This window comes from Poecilia reticulata, chromosome 10 (assembly GCF_904066995.2).
Source record: "Poecilia reticulata chromosome 10, P_reticulata-male-v2, whole genome shotgun sequence".
Classification (NCBI taxonomy): domain Eukaryota; kingdom Metazoa; phylum Chordata; class Actinopteri; order Cyprinodontiformes; family Poeciliidae; genus Poecilia; species Poecilia reticulata.
The window spans coordinates 26,334,868-26,361,052 of record NC_088839.1 but is presented as its reverse complement, the minus strand read 5'-3'; the positions used below and the strand labels follow the sequence as shown (position 1 = coordinate 26,361,052).

At 39.5% G+C, this 26,185-nt stretch overlaps 1 protein-coding gene and 1 long non-coding RNA gene across 4 annotated transcripts in view; both read left to right on the top strand.

Moving 5' to 3' along the window:
- Positions 1–282: 282 nt before the first annotated feature.
- Positions 283–26,185, top strand: part of LOC108166657 (uncharacterized) — a 63,114-nt gene continuing 37,211 nt past the window's right edge. The window contains exons 1-3 of one of the 3 annotated variants that reach the window (XR_014089345.1): positions 283–555; positions 11,117–11,212; positions 15,097–15,191. This is a non-coding gene — a long non-coding RNA (uncharacterized LOC108166657). Of the gene's footprint in view, positions 556–9,931; positions 11,213–15,096; positions 15,192–26,185 lie in introns of those variants that run through there. The other 2 variants (XR_014089346.1, XR_001777021.2) reach the window with 2 other exon arrangements.
- On the top strand, positions 20,355–22,627 carry sox3 (SRY-box transcription factor 3). The gene has a single exon (XM_008420746.2). It carries the CDS (start codon positions 20,965–20,967, stop codon positions 21,865–21,867), a length of 903 nt encoding a protein of 300 aa, XP_008418968.1. The 5' UTR covers positions 20,355–20,964; the 3' UTR covers positions 21,868–22,627.

The window sequence follows — 26,185 nt, the reverse complement described above, 5'->3', positions numbered from 1 at the left end:
AACATTTCAATTATGTCCTTACAGCAAAGACGCAGAGCATTCGAGATATATATTTTTTTTCTGAAGACAGACTTGAAGAGTTAAATTAAAAAATCAACATATTTCAAGAATATTTTTAAAAAATAAAAAGTAATTTATTGAGCTACATTAGTGCAAGTGTAATTAATGTTTCCCTTCAAATACGTTCAAAATGTATAATTTCAAAATTAACATGAGAAAATATTTCCCATCCTTTTTTCGAAAAGGAAATTATTGAATCAACAAGAAACACTGAGCCCTGTATTGACTGTGAGACACCTCGGCTAAAGCGGTGGTTTTGTTGAGCCTTGAACACCTCCCCGCTCCCCCATGTTTTAATGTTGTTTGTCAAATTATAACCCAGACACGAGGGATCTCAAGGACACGTGGACTTGAATTTAATCGAAGAGGCTGAGAGTGGGGTGGAAGAGTGACACACGGAGGAGAGAAGTTCATTATTCCGCTGAAAAGGAAACCAATGGCTTTCACGGTCGCCAGGGAAACCGGCCTTTCTTTTGCCGCCAGACCTATGATAAGGTACTTCACAGCCTTAAGCGCGATTATTGCAAGGTAAAGAGGGGAAATATTGCCTCCTAATGCTGATAGATGTTGGATATTGATTGGAAGGCTGCATTATAGAGAAGCCTGCCCCCAACAGTTTCACCTTTCAGCATCCTGAGGATGAAAAGTCCAAGGAGGTGAGGCTAAGGTTGGGCCTTTGTTGTTGCTCCTTAATCTCTAGCTGCTGCTGCTGCTGCATCTTCACTTCAGCTGACAGCAAGATGAAGATAAGACAGGAGGTTTTAAATATGTTAATAAATACAATAAAATGCAGCAGGAATACATATTTTCACAGGGAAACTCTGAATGGCACAAATAACTTTCTACAAAAGTTCCCATAACGCAAATGCTAAACAAACAGACACTTCCGCCTTTAGCATCATTAGCATACAAAGGAAAAACCTCTGATGGTGGAAAGTGAAATAACCAGCTAAAGAGGTAGTTTTGACATTTTTTTAAAAGCCGAAGTTAAGCTAAAATATAACATATCCGCTGTAAAATTGTCATCTTCATTTAGCCTAAATCCAGATTAGTTGTTTTCGATGGCTAAAGCTAATGGCTAGCTTGATTTGGACTAGGGCTAAGGCAGACTTAACACACAGTGGAGTGTCTAGCCACAGGTTTACCTAAAACACCATTTTATTATGTATCTTTAAGCCATACTTACTTTCACTGCAGTATTTTTCTGCAAAGATTTGTTATTGTACATATTTCCTGGTGTGCAGTGCAACCCAAAGGCTAAGTAACGTCAAAGATAATTTTATTTACTCATCTGAAATTCAAAAAGTAAAACGTATATTTAAGGCCCCTAAGAACCTATGTAGATTAAAACTCTAAATGGATTCAATCTAGTAAGTTATTATATTGGAGTATTATTAATTTCTTTATTATAGTTTGATAATTATGGCTTACATTCATACATAAGTATGAATATATGATTAAAAGTTATTTTTTTATTTTTAAAAATAAACTGAATTTTGAATTGCTCCTAGCTGTAAGATCTTAAAATAAACATAAGTAAAAATAATTTCATTTTGTCTGGATTATATTAAATGAAATAATTAAACTTTGCAATGATTTCTTAATTTGCATCTTTGCATACAATTGGCACATTTGTCAACATGTCTTTTATCCAAGTCTACATGGCAATGTTGGTTATGTTTCTATTCAGGCTCACATATGGTCACTTTCTGTTGATTGTTGATTTTATTTTATCTTCATCACTCATTCAATTCAATAGTTTCCCTTAGTTCTCTGTTTCTCACAACTGCAACCTGTTGTTTATTAGTCTTACCTGTTCCACTTGTTTCTCCCCTCTGTTATGCATCATCCTCTTGTTACCAGTTGTTCTCTATTGTTCAGTAAGTTTTTCTTTTAGTCATTTAAATATCAGAACTTTGCAGGATCTTGCCTAACTCTTGTTTGGGATCTTGCCTAACTCTTGTTTGCATGGTTGGTTTGTGCATTAAAGTTTTTGCAACTTTAATGCAAAAACCAAGGCATTAAAGTTCCTCCAATCAAAGTAACTATCACATAGAAAAGCAAGACAGAGTAAAACACAATGAAATAACAGTCTTCTAAAATACTTTTTCTCACCTTAAGATTATATTAGACTGGTGTACTTGACCATATACGTTTTGATAAGTGTTGTCAGAATGTGTTTCACACAGGAAGACCATTGGTTGTATGCTGCCCCCTATATTAATGCCAATAATTGGTTTCTTTGTAAAATATATTCAATACAAAGAGGAGATTGGTATAGTGGTTTATAAAATATAGTTTTGGCATTAAATATAACAGTACTTTAGAACTGAAGTTGTTTTAAAATAGAAGAAAGCCACTTTTTCCTTGACCCTTCCTGAATAGTCACTAGAGCCTCCAGAACCACACAAACTGAATTTATATTAAATGATTAAAGTTGTCTCTTGCAGCTAAGATATTAATTGCTTTTATTTTTTCCAACAGAACCGTATGGTTTACCCAGAACCCTGAATTATTCAGTTTAATTAAAAAAAGTCAAGCACTTGTATAGATTCATTGCACAAAAGATTATATTTCAAATGCATCACTTTTTAAACAACTGATGCAATCAAAAGAGTTTTGTTCAAAAGTCTTCACTGTTTTGGGCCTGAATAGACATAAAGGATAACAGATAATGTAAGATGAAACTTAATCTTTACCAATTGTTCTTGTTTGCATAAAGGCTCATGGCAACATGATAGCTGATAAGCATCGCTGCAGACTCTTAGATCCATTGTGATGGCCTGCAACCTCTCGCCCCGATAGTTGGGAATCCTTTCTTATGATTGTGCAAATAACATTTAAAGCTTAAAATATATTGTTCTTTGAATTTGTTTAGTTTTTAAGGGTCAATGCACCATTCCTACTTTTTCTACAACTTTGATACTGCAGCATATATGATGTGATCTCCAGCTAAGTCACACTGTAAGAAATGAAATAAGAAATCTCTGACATGAACTTTTAACTTACAGGAGCAGCTACTGCAGAAATGTTTTAAGTGGCGCTCAAAATGTTACAGTCATCACTCAATAAAAATATTACTATTGTCATACTGTCACGCAGATGCTCTGTCTGCACCAACAACAAACTAGTTTTCTGAATATACTTTCATGTTGAAGTATAAATTTTCACATGAAAGTATATACTTTCATGTGAAAATTTAATGTGGTGGAACTTCACTTGAGTTACTAGGTGAGAGACAGTCGATGTTTGCTGATTTGCAACGTTACATTTGGAAGATTTTTGAAACGGCTCATTTTCCAGTTACCAAAAAACATTCACTTATTGCCAGAAAACAGCTTGATAGTTTGTAAATGCTTGGGCTGTTTTTAGAAGCAGTAGGGAACCAAATGGAAGTAAAAAAAAAAGTGCAAAATGTTAATTTTGTATAATAGGTCACCTTTAAGCACTTCTGCCAGGAAGTTAAAATGTCGGCACAAATTGGTCTTCCTGACGGACAGTGGTCCTAAGCATACACCCAAATTAATTTCAAAGTGTCTTGAGGGTAAAAACAGTCTGTTTCTGATCTCAGTCCCACAGAAAATTTAGGGCCAGAGCTGAAAAAGTGTGTGAGCAAGATGACTTTCAAACTTGATTCAGTTACACCGGTTCTGTCAGGAGAAATGGGCCAAAATGGAAACCCCAAATGTTTAACTCAAGTCATGCAGTTAAAAAGGCAGCTCTACTTCAGAATCATTCTCGGATCTAATTATTGTATTTCTAACTGACCTGAAACAGGAAAAGTTTAGTCTAACTTAAAGTCAAAAAGTGAGAATAAAAGATGCAAGTTTTCTTTATACAGTGTATAAGAATATCTAGTTTCAGCAGGATGTATAGTGAATATTTTAAGCCACATTCTTGTGTGAAACATTAATTTAAATTTGCCCACCGACCCAAATTAATTGTCCTTCCCATGTCTGATCAGAATACCATTTTCTTAGTTCGCCTTCTCGGACAGTAATGGGTCAGCCTTGGTAGCAGCGAGGTTAGCACCAAGCAGAACTCCAGTTTATGTGTGTTTATTGGTCACAGCTTGCCTAGTGGGTGAGAGGTTGGAGGATTAGCGATGAGGAAGGCATGAGCGCTGGATGTGTGTGACGATGGGTGTGGGGGTGCTGGTGGTGGTGGGGCAAATTGTTTTAACCCCTATTACTGCGACTGCATGGTGCTTCCCTTATCTAGGCCGCTGCAGCCACTCATTAATATTCCCTACATATGGCAGCGCTTTCTGTATCATTGTCTATTAATGGGAGGGATAATCGCTCATTCAATTATCAGGCAGTCAGCAAAAGACCAACCGTGCCTGCAACGGCTCCGGTTCACACAGAGGCACAGCCCAAAACAGAGATGTGCCAGTGAGAAGGTGAGAGCGATAGCAGGGATTACAACACATTAGCTACTTTAATAAGTTAGGAACGGAGCCCTGTGAAGTAAACGGGGATCGCTTGACAAACATGAAACATGCCTGAACTTTGCGTCAACAAAGCAAAGAAGGGAGGCAGAGGCTGAATCGTCTTTGACCTTTTTATGTTCAATTTAAACATCAAACATCTCAGAGGTCTCCTGCTTTCAAACTGCAGCTTTTCCTCTGCTGGCTACCAGGTACTGTGGTTGGAAAGCAGCTTTGTTTTCAACAGCCTTGAAAACAGCCTGACCCTGATGTCTGGGGGCCAAATATCTGAGCAGTGATCAGATTTACTGCCGATCTACGCTTTATGGCCTCTGGACCGCATGCTGCCTGTCGCCGTGCTGCTGAGGCCACGGCCTGGATGTGAAGAGGTCACTGATAATAGCGTGACCTCCGGCTGTTTCGACCCCCAGAGACCCTGTTGAGTCAACACAAGCACACTCTCAAACAGAGGGAGAGAAGTAAAGAGGGAGAGTTGGAATTAGGTTGTTTAGTTATCCGGCGAGTTTCTCAAAGAGGTGGGTCACGAAAACTAGGACTGCAGAGCTGTTTCTCTGAGGCGGCATGTTTTGCGAGACAGATAGGAGGTGAAATGTTAACAAAAATCTTTTTAAAAAAATCCACAGTTTGATAAATTTTCGCATTCTGAATGAGGCAAAGGCGGCTGAGGCTGTGGAGGGCCCTTTGTTGGCGGTCCCATTTTCTCCGGCGGAGTAGCGCGCTCACAGGGTCAGCGAAGTTACGAAAGTAATTAAAGCTCGGTGATTCAGTGGCTGCTGCAGAGAAAAGAAAGCAAGCTGTCATTCTGATTTAGAAAAATAAATTACAATTTTAATAATGGGGGAGGATAGGGGTGCGAGAACGTCTAGAGCCTCAGTGAGTACATGGGGGGGAGCAGGAGGGGGCCTGTTGGATGGGAGGAGGGGGTTGCTGGCTGCCTACTTATCAATAGTTGCAATTTTGTATTTTTTTTTTCCTTTTTTTGAAACCGCATCGGTAGTACATTGCGAGAGCACAAGTGCCCTTAAAAAAAGAAAACCCCGGAACATTAACATACTGATTTCATGCGCATGGCAAAGGGCCCGAGCCAATATCAGAGAGGACTCAGCAGTCCTATTGTCTGCTGGGACTCTGGTCCCCTCTGATATGAAAATTCAATTATTTTATAACTAGATCTGGCGCTGCGTTTTGACAGTCGACGGTAGCGCCTTGCCAGCTGCATCAGCGTGGGGGACCAGAGGCTCCTGATAGCGAGAGGGGAGGCCTTTCAGACATTGACATGTTTTTGGGGGACAAGATTGCCCTAAATGTGTTGCATTTAGGGGCTGAAAGTTAATCTAATGCTCCACCATTATCTCACTCAGGTAATTCCAATACCACCCTCAATCTGTGTTTACGCTCATGCACGCAGCCCCCGCATACTCGCACATCCATTCATTCTTCAGCACTTTGAATCTGATTCCCTGGGCTTTCTGCATCCAAACAGGAAATGTGTTTATTCTGCAAGAGGCACAAACTCTCAGCAGGTTGGGGAACTATATGAAAAAGAAGTTGTTTTCTTCTTGGCATCAGCAGTTTCTGAAAAACATACTTGAAACTGTGTTTTTCGAAAAGTTTTTGCTGGATGTACATAAAATAATCACAATATTACAAGCTATATGCATTTCTATGTCATGTATAAAGGGAACATCTTTACTAAATGCCTGTGAGAGGAATACATAAGTAGTTTAACACAATTTTCTCTTGATATTCAGATTAATTTGCTCCATGTTAACGTAGCTGCCCAAGTACAGAGTAAAACTTTGAAACCAGACAGACATAAGCTGGCCCATTTTCTTACTTTCCTTTCATTACTTCCATGGCTCATTGTGAAATGTTTTAGGGGGGTCCCTTAAGAGTAGGGAACAGGAAGCGGCCCCCCTGGTATGGCCCTCTCTAGTGAGAGCCCACTGTGTTGTGCTTATTAGCCCGGCCTGGGAGAAGACGTACCTGCCTCGCCTCATTAGGCCGCGGTGGAGTGCGCGCTCAGCCTGCAGAAGAATGGAGCATTAATTAGTATTCTCTGCAGGGGGAACTGCCATTAGCACTTAATTAGCAGTAAGAGTACCATTCAGCAGGGCAGCCAGTTAGTGTGTTTTCCCTCTGAGTCATGCTGAAATATTGCTGAAAGCCCCTTGTTGTTTGTCTGTGCACGAGTTTTACAGCTGTATGTGATTTTTTTTTTCTTTTTTAAAGATGCCACTGCTTGTTACTTGATTACATCTAGAGCAGGGGTGTCCAAAGTGTGGCGCGGGGGCCCTTTGTGGCCACCCACTAAAGTTCACGAATGATGCAAATTTGTATCCAAATTCGATTTATTTTTAATCAGGGTAAAATTATTGATGGAAAAATGTTACACACAACACAAAGCAGTTTTTTTTACTAAACTTTGCTAAATATGGCAAGTGTTTTGAAATAAAGTGACCCAAATCCTGTTTTTGTAACGTAGAATGAATTTGTTCAGGCAAGCCCAGAAGAATTTGGAAACTATATAAACTTGGATGTCTTTTTTTAATACATCAAACCTGTAAAATCAGCAGCTGACTCTCAAACACACCACTTACCAACAGTGTTGTGTGTATGGTGGCACACAACGCTTCTGTTTATCCATTCAACAAAAAGTGTTTCCAAAAACATAGTTCATTCTTAGAATGAAGCTAACGTTAATACAGCCTAAACACATGTATTAAAATTCAGTATTGTGGAGGAGGTCAATCCTTGATAGAAAGACAAAATGGCTACGCTCAACCAGTAAGTCTTTATACTTAATTTTTAAGTTTGGATCTACAATAAATAACATCCCTTACCTACAACCCCCCAAAAAACAACAAATGTGGCTACTTTATTTGCTCGATTTTATTTTTTTATTTTCCTGGCTCGTGATTACTTGTTACGATTTTGGCCTATGTAGTTTGGACACCCCTGAGGTAGAATAAACCAAGAGGAACGGGTTCATCTATGCCAGTGTCTGCTGGCCTCTGTAGGATTTACCTCTGCCTGCTTGTCGCTGTTGACCCGCATGAGGTCAAGTGCTGGTTTCTGGGTCCGGTTTGCTAAAAATTGGGCGGTTAGTGAATTCAGGTCAACTTTTCTTGTCGGTCACAGGGAAGTTTCTTTGATCTGCTGAGTAGGCATTCTTCTCTTTCTTTTCTCCGTTCTCTGTCCCACATCGTCATCAGTGAGGAGGACAAGGGAAGCTGTTAACCCACCTCGGTCCACTCCTCGGCCTCCCTGGTACCCCGCTCTTCCTCGCCGCTCGCCTCTACCTCTAATCCCTGCCCACCCCGACGGCCCCTCCGAGGCTCAGGGTGAGCGCCGGTAAAGGCGCCTTTTCTCTTCCAGCAATCTGAGAGGCGGAGAGCTGTCATTTGCCAATTTGGCCTGAATGGGGCGGACAGCGGATTGAATGTCGTTTTCCCACCAGGCTGCACCATCCAGACCAGCAGGGGAGGGAGGGGGACGCAGAGAGAGGGGTGTAATGCTAGAGTAAAATTAGAGCTTTGATGGCAGCTAATAGTGTGTGATGGGAGGCGCTGACATGGACTTCCAGTACAGACGCCACAGGTTCCCCCTGTACCTCTGCCTTGCTGCGTCTGACTCACCTGTAAGATTAGCCCTGCCTCCGCTCTCAGAGCTGTGATTTCACCCTGATCTGTGTAATTACACAGCTCCAACTCCAAGCCTGCCCCTGTCAAAGGGCCAGAGGTCCAGTTTCTCTCTCTTCACACACAGTCATGCATGCAGAAACACACGGCAGCGTTTTATGCAAGAGGAGAAAAGCTTAGAATGTTTTTTTTCACTCTTTGTTCCAGTTGCAAGTAGAAACAAAGAAGTTATGCAGATGTTCTGCAGATTAGCCATTAGGCGTTATTTCTCGGCCCAGATTTGAGTTGTGATGTCATGCCTGCTCTCCTTGTTAGTGATTTTGTTTTTCTTTGAAACTCTCAAAATGCTAAGATGACTGACTCAAAAGGGGAAAAAATACTTTTGCTGCACTTTAGAGTGAATGAGCGACGTCATTAATAAATATATGAATCCAAAATGATCCAGGAAAGCATTTGATTTTCTATTTGTCATTTTCCAAAAGGTATGTTTAATTTGTTCACAGACCACAAAGTTCTTGAGGGAACAAATATCTAATAGATTTTCTTAACAAAAACCTAAAACAATTATTTTGAATTTGATGATTTATAACCACAAACCTCAAAGTTTCATTAATGTAAACACATTTTTTTGTATCACTCCTACCAGTCAGGCTTTGATAGGATTTTAATATTGAATTGTGTTTTTTTGTGAATGATTGAATCTACACATCTTCAGAAACTAATTTTGACTCATAAAAACCACAAACTTTGGTGAAGTGGCTCAACAAGGCCACATTGTTGTTTTTAAACCATTTTCATAAATAAAAATCTAAAATTTTGCACTGGGTTTCCTTTACTCTGAAACCATTACACCAACTCTAGAGCAGGGATGTCAAACTCCAGTCCTCAGATGGTGGCGTCCTGCAACGTTTTGATGTCTGACAAGTCCAACACACCTGAATTAAAGGACTGAAGAAGTGATTTAATTACTTAACAGAATCAACTTGTATGTAGATTAATTTTAGTACAAGTGCAGCTGTTCTGTACAAAGCTCAGAGGATTGTTAGAAAACATCACCGAATAAGTAAATATAACACCAGTAAGTGTAAAGTTGTGGGGAAGTTTGAATTCAAAGTTTAGTTGTAAAGTGACCAGGCTTCAAGGATTAAACATTTAATATTCATCATTACAAAATTACTTTCATGGAGGAAAACTAACTTTGCACAAGAACACAATGTTTCCATTATGAAGCACTGCGGGATTTACACTTTTTTTTCTTTATATGTAAGTAAAAGAAGTTAGAGTGCTTTATAATAAAACATGAAATAAAACATGGAAGAAGAAATCAACTACACTGAAATTAAGTAAAAGCAAATTTGAAAGTTTTGAGAATCCAATGATCTTAATCCTTTGGAATATATTTTTCAGAGTGTGGCAAATGCTCAGTTTGGTTGTATGTATGTCACCTTTTTGAAGATATTCACAATCAAATATCTTAGAACACTGAAAATAACACAAAACTAACTTATAAGTAGCTTTTCAACAAGCTGCAGGAAGATATTTTACGTAAATAATTGCAAAAAGAACTCAATACATTGGCAGATTATTACACTTGTAACAAAGGGAAAGTGTTTTGTTATAAATTAAATGATTTGCCAATGTAAGTTTTTATCATTATTAAAAAATCATTTACTTACAATGTATTTCAAGTGTACCATATCTTGCGAAACACTTTCTTGTAAGATAGTTTTAATTTTATTTCAAGTGTACTAAGATACTTGCACTAGAAACTACCAAAATATGTGGTAAGATGTTGTGTTTTTTCAGTGCAGTTAAAGACGATCAATGTGTTTGTTCACACATTAATCACTCACACTCTGCTCCTCCCATCCTGCTCTCACTACAAGACACAAGGGTACATAGAACATAACACTGGGACCTGCCTCAGGCCCACCACACACACACACGCACGCACGCACGCACGCACGCACGCACGCACGCACGCACGCACGCACGCACGCACGCACGCACGCACGCACACACACACACACACACACACACACATATGCATTCACACCTACATCAGATGTATTAATATCTCCCCAGGCACGAGCGGCACTGTGATGCTCTGACATATGTGCAGTTAAAGGCGTCTTAAATGTCCATATCAATCTGCGGCGCTGTCAGCTCAACAATGATGGAAACAGAACACCATCGCCTGCGTCAGGCAGCATCATTCCCATCCATGCGACATTAGGGAGACAGACGGCTCTCTGCAGGACATTCCACTGGATCCTAGCCACGCCAGAGCAAAGCTGGGTGAATAAATAAAAATGCAGGAACTTCTGGTTCCGTTGTGCTGGCACTAAGATTTACCTCTTACATGCTGAGATTTATTTATGAAGAGCCAGAAACGTAATATCCTGCTTTAAAATGGATTGGATTACATTGATTTCATTGTTCTGCTCCCTCTTGGTAATGCATAAATGCTTGTGACTGTGAGAAGTGATTGTCTTCTTCCTGCTGCACATAAAGCGTAATGCTCCACTCTCCAGGGATGGGAGACGTTTTGTTTTTTCCGACTCTTTCACACCAGCTCTCCCTACCTCGTTTTTTTTTTTTTTTTTTCTTTTAATACAATAGCACTCTCTTCTCTCACCCAGTGAGGCAACCCTTTCAAACGGGCAGCTCCAGGTCAGTTTCCTTGCCAAGTTTTGCAGCCTGCCATGTTGTCTATTCTGCTCAGCTATTTAAAAAATGTTGAATATCAACAATGGCTTTCAGTGGTGCATTGTCAACTTTTGTATGAAGCAATCTTGGCTGAAAGAGATGGGTCCCAGAGCAGGGAGAGCTCAGCTGCAGTGTGCACGGCCCAAAGAAGTGACTGCCCAACACTCGCAACGTTTCATAGTTCTCCTCTGCGCCTCGGTTGTGGCGTTTGAAAGGCCCAGGCTCGACTCTGAGCTTGCCATCTTTCTGCCCATAGAGTCCTGCTTCTGGGCCTGCTGACAGTCGGCTATTGAAGGTGGGACCAGCAGAGGAACTGAAAGGCAGAAGCAGCCTTGGGACCAGTGAGAGCTCGGTGAGTTTCCTGGATTTTTTTCTGGTCAGAGTGGGAGGAGGTTAGTGGGAAGGAGAGGAAAGAAGAGGGAGGGGGCGTTCAGGAAGACGGCGGCGTTGGGGAGCCTTGTGTTCTCTGAGTTCATGTACTGAATTTGTGAAGTTGTTGCATTGCTTCACATGTGGAAATAACGTATTTTTCATGCTTGGTTTGTTTGACCTGATGTTATTGTGATCAGAAACTGTGCAACTAAACCTAAAGGAAGCCCCTTCACTTCAACCCGTCTGACATTTCAACAATATCCAGCCTGACTCCGCTGCTTAAGGCTCATCCAGCCTGGATGCATCAGTGACTTTAAGCAGAGCTCCATATCTATGTTTGTACTCTTAAAGAAAAGGATGAAAGCAGGAATGAGAGTCTTGCTTCCAGATAATAGTAGCTTAGGCTCTTTGTCCTGCTGTCAGCCAGGAGAGGAGCAGAGGCTGGAAATCTCCCCATTGCAACCGGCAGCGTCTTGTATGTTTCATTGACATATCAGTCTGTGGGGCAATGAGCCGTTGCTTCTGCACCCCTCGGCACACTTCTGCTCCGTATTTGTCGGAGGCGTCTTTGTGCGAGCTCAAACAGGCGGCACGACAATCTAGCTCCTAGGTGTTGGTGAGAAATAAATTTTGATGTAAGAGGAATCTGACACAATGGACTGTTTTAGGGCTGCACAGAAAGGAGGAAGAAATGCTTTGTTAGAGATTTCCAGTTCTGTTTTTTTCTTGTGTTTTAAGTGTAAGAAGGGACAAAATGAGTTTAATTTAGTGTAATTATAAGAACAAACCAAGTTATTAAAATAAGTCTTTAAATTATGACTTTTTTCTTAACATTCTCTCCAGGAAAATTGTTTGATTTTTCTCCTCTTACTTTGCAAAGCATGATGAGTTTTCTGATTTTTATTTCATTTTTAGATAAAATATTGAAAAACAAACAACTACCATGAATAATAATAATAATAATAATATAACACAAAAATGTAATAAAAAAACTTGCATTTTTTATGCAGTGTTGTCCTCTGCCTCACCTCTTTGCGCTCAACCAGAAGCAAGGTGACCAAATTCATCTCAGTCCAGCCCATCCATTATCTTGTCAACACAGCCAGCTTCCCACCTTAGTTTGCTCTCCTCCCAGAAGACCTGCTTTAATGAAACGCGCAGTAATCGCCACACTTATCTCGTCATGCTCAAGGTAATTAATATATTTAGAGGGCGATGGCTAACTCTTAATTAAATTAAGCCGGTTTTAATGAGACCTTGACTGTGACTGAATTTATGACCACTATCTACTTCATCAAGTGCTTGGCATGCAGCAGAGATTAGTCATTTTGTCCCAAATCAGAACTAGATTGCACATTACGTTATTCATGATTTATATATCAATTTATGCTTGTTTGTTTCTTATTTAGGGTTTAATAAATTACCTTCTATAATTTTGCTTCCCAAAAGCTCCCAGCCCCTGCAATTAATGCTCAGCAGCTCTGCTGCTGTTACATTTTCATTCTGTAGGAGAATACAGATAACAAACTTGGTGGCATTAATCATATTACAAAATTGGGTGTATTTAATTAATTACAGTTACACTGCAAATTAATTGTGGATTCTAACAATATTATCTTAAACTAATGAAGCCCTGACAAAGGGAGTGTTTCATTTAAAAAAAAAGGGAAGAAGAAGCTAGATTAGTGGGATCTCAATTATGGCTAAAACAAAAGAGGGCCGCTTGCTCGGGCACGGTGCAAAGCAAAACATGACAATTCAGCACTTTCCCCAAAACAAAAACCTGAGAAAGTTTCCTTTGTTTTAGTAAAAACACTGAACATGGCAACGATTCGGCCGATACATGAGGGAATAATGAGAGCTGTAATTAACTGGCCGGGGGAATAACTGTACCTAAAGTGATCATCAAACAGAGGTGTTGATAATGCCATTCACTTTTTAGGCACCAGACCAGGGCTGGCCAAACATGTAAGCAATCTTTGCGGCTCCCCGAGAGAGAAACTTGAATTAACACAAAACAGGTTGACAAATTTACTAGCTGTGTAGAAAATAAAGAAAACCCGTTATAATTGTCATAATTCAAATAAATTTAATAATTTCTTCATCTTGTATCTAAGCATTTCCTGGACCTTATAGCTGAATTGAAATAAACCAACAAGTGATCAAAAGAGTTTGATCTTGTTAAAATCCTGTCTTTTATATGGTTGCCATGTTTTATTTTGAATTTAAAAACTAAGTTATTTTCAACATGTCTTAATTAAAAATTGCATTTCATCTTTGATTAATAACTTCTTCAGTACTTCAAGTAAATATTTCACTTTATATTCTTTTCTAAACTCCATACATATAATTTTTGATACAGGTTTCTTTCTTTAAAAGCCTGATGTATCAAATCATACACATTCCTCCCACCTTCTAGTAGAAAGTCAAAGTCCAAGATGGTAGATTTTTTTGCTACCTTACAGGAAGCAAAAAAATCTAAAAAGCATTGCGGATGACTTTTTTCAGAAATTTGCATTTAGCTGAGTCATAAAAAATAATTTAAATATGAAAGCAATTATGGAGAATGTGCGTATTTATATCTATTTTTATACATATATGAAATATGGGTCAGCTGTTTTCAAGTGGATTTCTACTGTGTCATTTAAGACATATAATTAATATGCTTTTTATTCGAGAAACTATAATAAATGCAGGACCACAAAATCCTAAAATGTATCAAAATAGTACACAAAATAAAATTTTATTTCTGTTTCCTTTTGTTTAAAACATAACAAACAGCAGAATTTTTAAAATCAAAATTTTTTCTGACAAAATGCAACTTTTGTCAGAAAAGCAAAGTGCCCAGGTTAGAGTGTCAAGTTCTGACCAGAGGAACAAACAAGGAAGTCATGTGGTGCTCAAAAGTGTCTTACCCCAGTGGCTCTCAGGCAAAACCACATTTTCTGAAATTTTCTGCTTAATTTAAGGTGAATTAAAATTAGCTTCTAATGGACGGGGTCTTATAATTTACTGTAATTTAATGTTTTAGTTTTCATTTAACGCGTCATATACCAAATGTTTGAATACGTTTCCCCTAATCTGCAAAGCAAAGAGTCAGTAATCATTGTATCTTTATGACAAAAAATGTCTCCACTGATTTCCTCTCTTGTGATATAATTTCATTTGGCTTCATTAGCCAATAACCACAGGGGTGGGGTGGGAGGGGGGAGAAAAATGCTTTTTGGCAACTGGAGGGTCAGTAAGAATGGATTTTCACCCTGCTGCACATGATTATCTAAAGTGGCCTTGTCGCAGCGATTAACCCCGGGTCTGTGTGTGTGTGTGATCGACTGTGTTTGAAATGTGCATCCCTAAAATGATAAGCAGCTATGAGCCAAAGGTGATGAGGTGAGAAAACTGTTCCCCTCTCGGCTGAGTGAGATGGAGCACGGCGCTGGGTGGTCACGCCTTGTCTGCTCGCGACAGTGGCGGGTTAAAGAGATTACACTGGGTCTGTGTCAGCGGCCTTGGCCTCACACACAGGAACATAATGAGGAAGGACATGCTTGGCTGCTGAGGGAGGGAAAATAAAAGAACCTGGAGTTTGAAGCAGCTTTCTTGTGTGTTGTTTCAGACGGGAAGAGGTCGATAAGTAAGACGCACACATTCCTCATAGTGGTACAAGGTGAGCGTTTGAGTGCGGGGGATGACACTTGTGGGCCAGCACCGCAAACGAAGCACAAATGAATCTCTTACAGCTGAGGGAGGAATGCAGTGAGCTCCATTAGTCCCCCAGGCAGATGTGCACACTACACTAAATCTAAAAAAAAAAATCAATGCATCTGTCTTCTGAGTGTGTGTGTTTTGCTTTTATATTTGAAGGTTGGAGTGACAGCTCCTTCTGTTGATGACTGAACCTCCAGTACTTCAGATGGACCAACAGTCGGGGACAATGACCCGCTTTTCTCAGGCATAAGGTGAATTTATACATTTTAATCAACTTTATAAGTTTGCTTTTCATGTTAGACATTGGAAAGCTATTCATTTTATTACCAGTTATTTAAAAAAAATGCACAGATTCTGACCCATAGGTAAGGATTTCATCATCAAATGGTTCATTTATTTCAATAATTCAATAGAAAAAAATGAAGCTTTTATTACTTGGATCATAAGATGCAGAATAATATATTTGTAATTATTTTTTACAACAATTTTTGGGGATAATTTGAATATTAAAGAAGACCAATATAAAAAATATATTTTCATATACAGGAATTTATTGTTATGACAATAATGCTGATAGAACAGTTGACCAGCAGAAAGTTATTGAAACTCTACACATAGATAATAAGCTATAAATAGTTATATTTAACAAAACTGGCCTTTCACTGTATCAAAGCGTATTAAAGAAAAGTTGAGTGGAAGAAAGAAATATGGTTAAAATAAAGTGCTTAAGCAGCAGAGATAACTGCAGAGCACAAGTTTCAAACTCCAGAGCATGAGAGCGAGTGTCCTGCAACGTTTCTGCTTCAACATACCAGAGTCAAATAATGAGGTTGTTAGCTGGACCCTGAGGAGGTAAAGCCATTGGATTCAGGTGCATTGGTGCAGGGACACATCTAAAAGTTGTTGAGGAAGGGAGTTTGACATTTTTGCTTTAGAGGGTTGTGAAGGAAATCCAAATCAAGAGTTTGATCAGATGTCTGAACTGTAACGTCCACCACAGACAGATGTTCTGCATCAATGCAGTAATTCATGCAAAAGGAGCCTCGACCAAGTATGGAATGGTTTTACTCTACAGGTCAACATTTTGTCATTAAATGTCCTTTTAATTGGTCTGATATCTTAATTGTCAATAATGAACAATTTCTATAACGTAATCACCATAAAGGAAATAAATGCTTGAAATATAAGTGACATGTGAAAAAGTAACTTTGAATAATTATAGAATACATGTTTTGTTTTTTGAATTAAGTCACTAAAATAAATTTAACTTTGATTATATTCTGATTTATTATTGTCTTGTAATTTAGCCTTATAATAAATTCATTTATTAAGAACTTGCATGGACAATGAAACAGAGACTGGATGAGTGCTTTAATTTTCTACATATCTAATATATATTTATTTATACACATATGAATATATATTGATTTATATATATATATATATATTTTATCTCTATAATGGACCACAACTCTGTGTCTCTAATAAACTGTCTGATTTGGACTCATTTCAGTTTTGACTAGTCTAAACATTGCAGATTTAGACAATCTAAGGTGGTATCAATTCATTTTGAAGCATTGATAATATTATAGTTATCATGTTTTAAAGTAACATTTATTTAACCAGATAAAAAACCTCACTGAGATATAAAAACCTATATTTCAAGAGGGACCTGGCAAAGATAGCAGCACTGTTTAGAAATTACATTTACATTCAATCAGAAAATCAATAGCCACAAAATCTAATCCAGTCTAATATTTATGCATGCAAAATGTAGAACAAAACAATCTTAATTATAAAAAAATACATACTTGTAAGGACAGCATAATTTAGTTTAGGTTTGATCTGTTCTACTAGTTTAAGTATTTTAGATTTTGAACTAAAGTTGATCACATAAGATCCCTTAAAAATATGGAAATATATTTTTAAATTAGCACAAACTCAATAGCTGTGAATCAGGCGCCTTTTTTCTTTGCATCAATAAAAAGCCACAGTGCACTGGCATATTTTCTTACACTCAGCACAACACAAGGGAATGCCTGTTCCCCACAGGCACAGACGATCAAGCAATAGAAAACTCATCCAGGGTGAACCTGACAGGTAACTTTTATTTCAGTGTTCCCCATACAAAAGCCACAAAAAGCTGATCAAACCAGAGCATTAGAACAAAAACAGTCTCACAAACCATTATATATATTTTTTAAAATCTCAAATTTCAGATGTGACATTTAAAATAAAGTTCTGAAGACCCGTCACCTGGTGTTTCACGGCTCCCACAGGGGTCTCAACCCCGATGTTTGGACCCATTTCCCTAGAGGATCTTAAAAATACTTGGCCAGATATAATGAAGCCATATTTTGTATTCATTAATATTTAACTGGATGAGATGATACAAAAAGGAGCACATTTGATTAAGACATTAAAAATAACAGCTTTATGGAATAATTATTATCCTCTAATTAAAGACATTAACAGTTTTGGTAGATAAATGTTTTGACTTTTAAAGCTTTGATGAAATAAAATAGAAACATGTAGTCCAGATCTGACAATAAGCACCTGTTGACTTTCTCTCTCTCTCTCTCTCTCTCTCTCTCTCTCTCTCTCTCTCTCTCTCTCTAATCAATGTCTTAATTTCCTAAAACAACATCCGGGTATTCTACCTGCTGCAGAAATCAAAACTCATAGAGGTGATGTTACACGTGGCAGGGAGCAGAGTTAAAATGTTCAGTGATTCTGCGTTACAGATTATAGCGTTAAACACCATGAACGTTAAAATGCATCATTTTTATGTGACCAACTGCAGGTCTTACTGGTCAGATGAGTCCAATTATCATTAGGACTACCAGCGCAGCTTTGTGCAGCAAAGAGGCGATAAGACCAACACTTTTATTCCTTTAAATGACCCGTGAATATTATTTTTACCTGAGCTGAACTGGGAGGACGCAGCCATTCACGCCGCACAAAGGGAACAGCAGACCGTGCGTAAATTGCATCTTCATTTGCATTCCCGGTCCCCCCCCCCAAAAAAAATCATGCAAATCTTAATGAGACAGTCTCCATTGTGACTGTAATTGAAAAGCCATTCTTTGTTAATTACTGTTTCTCAAAGGGGCTCCGTCCGCCGGTCACCGAGCTGAAAACAAAACACGAAGAAAGTTACTGATTCCAGGCACACACACAAAAAAAAAAATGTAGAAAAGTATGATTATTGTCGATTTGAGAATTGGCTAATATTTAGAGTGTGTGCGGGGTCATTTTATTGTAATATGCGATAATGAAACGGACCAAATGTATGCAACGTATAAATAAAACCGCCAAATAAACGACAGCAAAAAAAATACAGATATTTTATGTAATTTTAAGAGATTATTTTCGGGTATAAAAAGTCTAAAATAATGAATAACTTTGTCGTCGAGTTGCAAATAAGTCAAAATAAATGATAATAAATGTTTAGTACTTAAACATGTATTTAATAACATACTAACTAACCTTAAAAAAAACATAGATATAGTTGCGACTGATTTACTTTAGGGTAAAGCGTTGATTTTACCCTGCGCTCGATTTTGAATTTGAAAAAAAGAGGAAATACAAGTTTTAACCAGGACTGAGATTTAAGTCAAGACTTCGACATATTTCCCAACACTGAGCAGCACAGCGCCCTGAGAGACCCCTCAGGGCTGTCAGGGCTTGTTGAGCCTGAATCGGAGCAGACTGTGCTGGTGGTCCCTCCATTCCTTAATTAGGAAATTAGCTGCACAGAGGGCCTCATTATCAAACTCCGGGTTACTCCTGACTGGGTCTCTCTCTCTCTCTCTCTCTCTCTCTCTCTCTCTCTCTCTCTCTCTCTCTCTCTCTGCTACCGGTCAATTTCCATAAGGAGATTACAAGCGGATCAGTATTGAGATTTGCGCAGATAAACAAATAACCGGTCCCTGAGAACTAGATGACTACTAATTGGACGTTAGTTTTATTGCTCCCGCGCTGTTTGTCACGCCCCATTGAACGGGAAAATGGAATCCGTGCGGTGATGTCTCTTTCTGAGCGGATTTACAACGACTGTGGCTCAAGGCGAATAAAGTGGGATCTCTCCCCACAATTTGGCAACAGAATCATTTTTCCTTTTTTTTTTTAAACCATTTCGTGCATAATTCTGATTTAGTTTTGTCTGATTTCAGCTGTCAGTAGATTATGCAAAACTGTTTTACGAGATTTAACTTTAAAAAAATTTGACAAGACAGAAAATTAACTTTTTCATGTTTTTGTTTATTAAAGAAAATGAAATCAATTTCAGTTTGAATCAAGAAGGCGTCTTGGCTTTATTCTTTGCTTTATCACAATTAAAGAAAACAAAACCGTGCGCTTAATTTGCTCCATGCGCGTTTCCCGTGCCGCCGGTCCGCGGAGGCCCCAACAGTAGCTGCATTTTTATCTTGTAAACCCCCCAGGAGGAGGTTTCCCCCTAAAACGCAACCTGCAAGAGCTCCCGCAGATACTCAGGTGTTAATGGCTCATTCTCGATGGTCGATTCGCGTCGGGTTCATTAGCAGGTGTGAGATGTTTCACGCACATGGTTTTGGTTTCAGTGGCTGAGGGTCGTTTGTAAAGGCGACACATGCAAATAAAAAAAAGCGAAGGGGGAGCTCTGCACGCTCATTGTTGTGTGGGAAAACAAGGCTGCAAACAGCAGCTGACAGGGTTTAAAAGTGTTCAACTAAACTTTTCCTCATGGGACCAAAATAGAAAGAGCCGTTCTCATCCACAAGAGGTCGTTAATGTATTAAAGTTCCAAATAAAAGGTCCCTGAACGCAGCACAGCCGTTTCAGAACGATTTAACATTCATTCAATATACATTTCATGAAAGGATTATCTATTGAAATAGTGGAACTGGATAAAAATCAAGATAGGCAGTGACTTTCATGAATGAAACTTTAAAAACGTTTGACATGCTTTGGAAAAAGTTAGATGATGTTATCCTCACAAAGCTTGAATATGTTGACAGGATCCAATGCAAAATCAACAAAAACCAAAACAAACAAAACAAAAAATAGCACAACTGTGTTTTAAAACGTTGAAAGGCTAATACGAAAAATTCCATATCGTCCCAAAATGGTGTCTAAAATTTAATGAATAAATTAATCAAGTCGGTTTAAATTAGTCTAAAACAAAAATAAATACGTTGACGAATCTACTGAAACTATTGCTGAAATAAATAAATAAATTGGTCTGATTGAATTTTACAAAGTAATTTTAAATTGGATTAAAAATGTTAAATGTTCCTATAAATTCAGCTTATAAACTTAATTAAATTTTCTTGCTTTTCTTTTGATTTATGTATCATTTTATTATTAATTCAAACCTTAAACAAATTTAGCCCCCCCATCCCCCAGGGGAAAATTTTCCAATTCCAAACTTTATTTATATTAAATCACCACAAACCTACGCTTCGTTTCATAACACTAATCTTAAGAAATAACAAGTTAATAATACTTCAACTACTAATAATGCCGCCCTAAATAAAAATGTCCACATAATTATTTTCTCTAGAATAAAACAAAGATGAAAACAAATCCCTTCATTTTCCCCTCAGTATTCTCCATCCTCAGCTTCTAAATGCTGAAATTTCTGCGCTCTTGTTGCTGAAGTGCGCTCCAGTTTTAAATCTTCTCCTCCTTCCCTCCTCCTCCAACCCGAAACCCACCGATGCGCTCTCCGGTTGGAGCTGCGCGCTGATTGGTCCGCTGCCTCTTATTGTCAGCCCGTCAAGCCACATCACATGGTCCGGCCTCATGGGCCTATTAACGCACGAGCTTGGCGAACAAGTTTACAGACTTGCGTTTGAGAGCCGAGAGGAACGGAGCTGCTCTCAGCGGACACAAACCAGAGAGGCACCTGCAACACACATTCGTCGCTTCAGGCAGAACTTTTTTGGCGTTCTCTTTGACTTTTTTGGCGAGGGTTTGTGAACTTTTAATCCATTTTTTTTTCTCCCATGTGCGTGTGAGTGATCGTTAAAAGTCGCCTGAATGTATAACATGATGGAAACCGAGATCAAGACCCCGCTCCCGCAGTCCAACTCGGGCTCGGCGCCGGGCGCAAAGAACAACAGCGCCAGCGACCAGGAGCGGGTGAAGAGGCCGATGAACGCCTTCATGGTCTGGTCCAGGGGCCAGCGGAGGAAGATGGCTCAAGAAAACCCCAAAATGCACAACTCTGAAATAAGCAAGCGGCTCGGTGCTGACTGGAAACTTCTGACCGACGCCGAAAAAAGGCCGTTCATTGACGAGGCCAAGCGTCTACGGGCGATGCACATGAAGGAGCACCCGGATTATAAATACCGGCCCCGCAGAAAGACCAAGACCTTGCTCAAGAAAGACAAGTATTCTCTGCCTGGAGGGCTGCTGGCGCCGGGATCCAACGCCGTCAACAACTCGGTGTCGGTGGGCCAGCGGATGGACGGTTACGCGCACATGAACGGCTGGACAAACAGCGCGTACTCCCTGATGCAGGACCAGCTGGCCTACCCTCAGCATCACAGCATGAACAGCCCGCAGATCCAGCAGATGCACCGGTACGAGATGGCCGGCCTGCAGTACCCGATGATGTCCTCGGCGCAGACCTACATGAACGCGGCGTCCACCTACAGCATGTCCCCGGCGTACACGCAACAGACCACCAGCGCCATGGGGCTGAGCTCCATGGCGTCCGTGTGTAAGACGGAGCCGAGCTCGCCGCCGCCGGCCATCACGTCCCACTCTCAGCGGGCGTGCTTGGGGGACCTGAGGGACATGATCAGCATGTACCTGCCCCCCGGCGGGGACAGCGCGGAGCATTCCTCCCTGCAGAGCAGCCGGTTACACAGCGTCCATCCACACTATCAGACCGCAGGGACTGGCGTCAACGGGACGCTACCTCTCACCCACATTTGAATAATAAATAGTAATAATAATAATAAAGAAAGACTTAAAAAAAATTGTACTTCGGATACTTGAACTTCTTTTGGTTGCTGCAGAAAGAACGTTCAGCAGAATCGTTCAAGAACAGTTTTATCTGAAAATCCTGACTCGTCCGTTTGATGAACTTTAAATGGACCCAAACTGAACGCTGAGCCCAGCTCCGCCGAGGCTTTTCATCACAAGTAGAAGCAATCAACCTGTGTAGAAGAATTGGACTTCTATATTTTAAATAAATGCCATATTTTCTCTCTTTGAAAAGGCATGTGGCCTCGTGTAGGGGCTGGCGTATTTCAGAAAAAAAGCTGGATGGACAGTCTGTTCATAAATGTTTACACTTAATTTGTAGAATGTCAGTCGCCTCCACTGTGTTCACAACCTTTGTAGTCCCTTTCTGTTTTCTATTTTTATTTCCTTCCCAACATGAACTAGGTTTAAATGAAATGTTAAGACTGTGCCGGTCGCAAACGCAAGTTTTATTTATAGCAAGATTTCTGTTTTTCCTTCTCTAGCTTGTGCAACCCGTGAAACTATTCAAGACCTTTTTATTTTATTTTATTTTTGGTTGTATTTTTGTTTTTTGTAAATTTGTTTTGTTCTGTGATGGTTTTTTTTGACAGTGTCATGTTTACCCATTTACCCTGAACGAAAAAAAGGTTTATTTAAACTGACGTTTCTACATATTTTAAGACCATCCTCTATTCTTAAAAGCTGAATAAATTTTTACGAAACGTAATTTTGTGACTCAGTGTTTTGTGTGCAAAATAAGGAGAAGTTTAAAATTGAATTAAGTGGCTACATAATATAAATATTTATATATATATAAAAATGCTGCTGTATTTAAATATATATTTTAAAATGTACATAAACAAAACAAGTTGTTTTTATTTAACATCTTAAAGGGTAATCTCACACAAATTGTTGTTAAAATTTTAACAAGACATTAAAAGTGGAGCAAATAATTTGGTTTTCCAAAATGAGGAAGTTCTATAACATTTTTAAGGAAAATATTAATTTAACTCTTTGTTGTTACTTTTTGTTTTTTTCTGCTATTTCTAAAAAAATGAAAAAAGTTATGTATTCACAGTACTTCATTTACAAGCTACAGATCCTTCAGCTTTATTAACATTTGAATTTCCAAAAAGTTGCTGCTGTTAACAACTTTTGCTTCTCCTCAAATTTAGCCGTTTTGCAATCAAAATGCAGCATTTATCAGACACTAAAGCTGACTCTTAGTGTGTTTTTGTGCACTGTACATAGGTTGGCTCTCTGGAGCTATTAGAAAGTTATTTTAATATTTTAAGAGAATTATAAATAATCATTTCAGATAAAGAAAAAAAAAACAAGTCTCTTGAGAGTTTTAAAATAAAAAGCATCGAAGTAGAAATAGTTTTGAAAAGTTCTGTTTCTGCATTTTATCTCAACTACACTACAATGAAGACATCTTTTAGGTATTTGTACGGCATAAAATATCTTGATTAAAAAAGTTAACTATCATGCAGAATTATTAATTAAGTTTAAGATGTGAACAAGAGAAACATCCCATAAAACTGGTTAGGACTGTAACATCCTGTAATCTATGCTTAATTTAGTTTAATTATCAGAGTGCACTAAGCTTGCACAGCATCTATAACTATAGCCACACTCTTTGCTGCTGTGTTACTATTATACACAGGTGCATGGAAGAATGGGCCAGCCTGCTGTTGGAGTGTACCTAAGGATAAATAATCTGCCGTCACAAAGAGGGCCGAAACAGCATGGCCCTGCCGGCCTTCCCACACTCCCTGCAGAACTGGATCCATATAGCTCAGTGCAGCAGCCCGGATTAGACCCCACGTACCTTTGTGGAGGGAAAGATTATCCAGACCTCCCTGCATTCACTGACAGGGTTTAAGTCACTCTAGCGTGCCAGCAGCCACCCGTCACCTAATCGCACTCTCAAACTCCCTTTTTTTGTTGTTGAAATTAAGCAGCTTTTCTGCCGCTGCTCCTCAGAAGTGTGTGGACAGAGCAAAGGTTAGTGGTCAGTTATCAAACTCCAGGAAAGTATCCACCCTACACTGGGATTTTGGGGATAAATTTAGGATAAAAAGTTGAAGTTTCTGCTTGAAATGTGCAGAGAAATTCTGTCTGTTTCAATCCGACGCTAGATTAGGAGTTCAAGATTATGTTTAGGGGTAAAGTGTGAATATTGGGTTAGGGTTAGGATTGTGTTTGAATATTCTGGCAGTTAGTTGATCTGAATTTGGCTTAAAAGCACCCCACCTCTCGCTCCCCCACATGCTGAGTGCCCAGAGGGCCTCTCTCCCCTGTCCTGTGGAGCTCTGTGCCCACTCAGCAAGTGCAGGCATATCCCACTTCCATCTGCCTATGACCTCACAGCCCCTGTTTGTTTAACCCCCTCTCCAAAAACTAACCTAATTATAGCCCTGTAGTACACGGATTCAGGAGATTCCCAGCGGATTTCACCACTATGCGTCTACCTGTCACACGGAGGGCTCTCGCCATGGGCCATGTTGATCAGTAAGCCCTGTTTTTCACACTCTCTCCTCAAATTATGTCAGAACATGTCCCGCCAGTTGCACATCTTGTGCAAGTACACGGGGGGTGGGGGGTGGTAATAGCACAAGAAGTGTGCGCCAAGTGAAGTGTCCCCGTTTACGTCAGTGTGATGAGTGGAAAAACTCATTACACAAATCTGGCTGACAGGAGGACGTTTGTGACATCACTAATTCACCTGCACCGACCGGCTGGGCAACTCTGTAGCCGAAGCACGCCTTCCACCCTCAAACCTTCGACTTAATCGCAGTCTGCGATCTAGCAACTCCCCTGATGCGCAGATCAGAAATTGGCGTGGTTTGGGTGTAACGGATGAACGCCTCACTGCGGGTCAGGATTCCTGTGATAGATTCAGATTGCAGTGGGGTTGTTTTTGGCTGGTATCCTTGAATATGGGAGGGCCTGTCCCCAACCTGTTTGAGGTTCTTGGATTGACAGCAGAGTGGTGTGTGAGTGGACAAGGCTGTTGAGGTGCGGGGGGTTGGGGACGGGGGTTAATCTCTCTGAAATGGGGCAGATGTTGTTAACGAGCTCCTCTCAGGTCGACTCCCTGCGTGGGAAAATGGCATCAAATCCTCCTGGGGTCAGGGCTTTTGGGCTGACCCACTGAGAGCCATCCCTCTTCACCGCACCGTCCTCTCCATCGCTCTTCATTCACTGGCAGCACTCAGCAGAGACACTAGAAAAATCACATCTGACCGTCTTTGTAGCTCTAAGTACATCTGAGCTTCAAGTCCTTGCCTGAACCCATGTAGGCACCGATGAGGCTTGTTGCGTGATGTTAATGTCTCATTAATGATAACTGTGGATGGATCAGAGTCACTGACACAACCACAAAGAATGCTGAGTGGGAAATGCTTCAAAGACAAGCATGCCGCTGTTCAAGAAAACGCATCCGCCCAGCTGCAAGCTACTTGTTCTTGTCTCTGTAGAAAGTGTAATAGTGGCATAAAAGCCTTGCAGGCGCTGAAGACTAAACTATAGTTAACATATGCAGAAGGACAAATGAAATTAACTGTGAATTTCTTTTATAATTTGTTGAAATAAAGCAACAGGCTCTTCACACTCAGTGTTCTAGTTAACAATTGATTCACTTTTCCACACATTTTACGATAGCAAGAATGCGGGAGACAAAAATCTCAAAAATGTTTCTTAAACTTGTTATTTTTTCAAGCTTTGCAATGCTAACAAGTTTAAAAGTCATCAAAACATTCAAACTCTTGAGTTAAACCTTAAAGTTTTGGTTGGAACTGATTGAACAAAAGCAAGAAAAACCGTCTGAAGAGCTGCAGGCTGACCTGGAGCAATGTGGAGTGGTGGTTTCAGGCTGAGCCACACAATTCCCTCTGAAACCAGCAGGCTTCAGCGGGCAAAGATCAAGGAGGACAGCTACTGAAGGCTCAGAAAGAAAGGCACAAACATGTAGGACTCATATTTGATAAGCTTTAATATAATACAAAACTGTTTCTCAAGGATAATGTTTGCTAAACCTAATAAACGGAAGTAAAGTTTTTAATTTCTTAGATTGAAAACAGTTTATTAGTAAAATTACTTGCTAACGTATTAAACAACTACTAAAAAAAATATATTTTTCCAGATGTTTTAATGTGTAGAGATCCAATATTAATATTTGTATTGGTACCGATATTAAAAAAAATTCCACATCAGGTGTCGGTTACAAAGTACAATCTATACGGGCAGATCTACGCCATGCTGTATTTACTTCATATTCCTA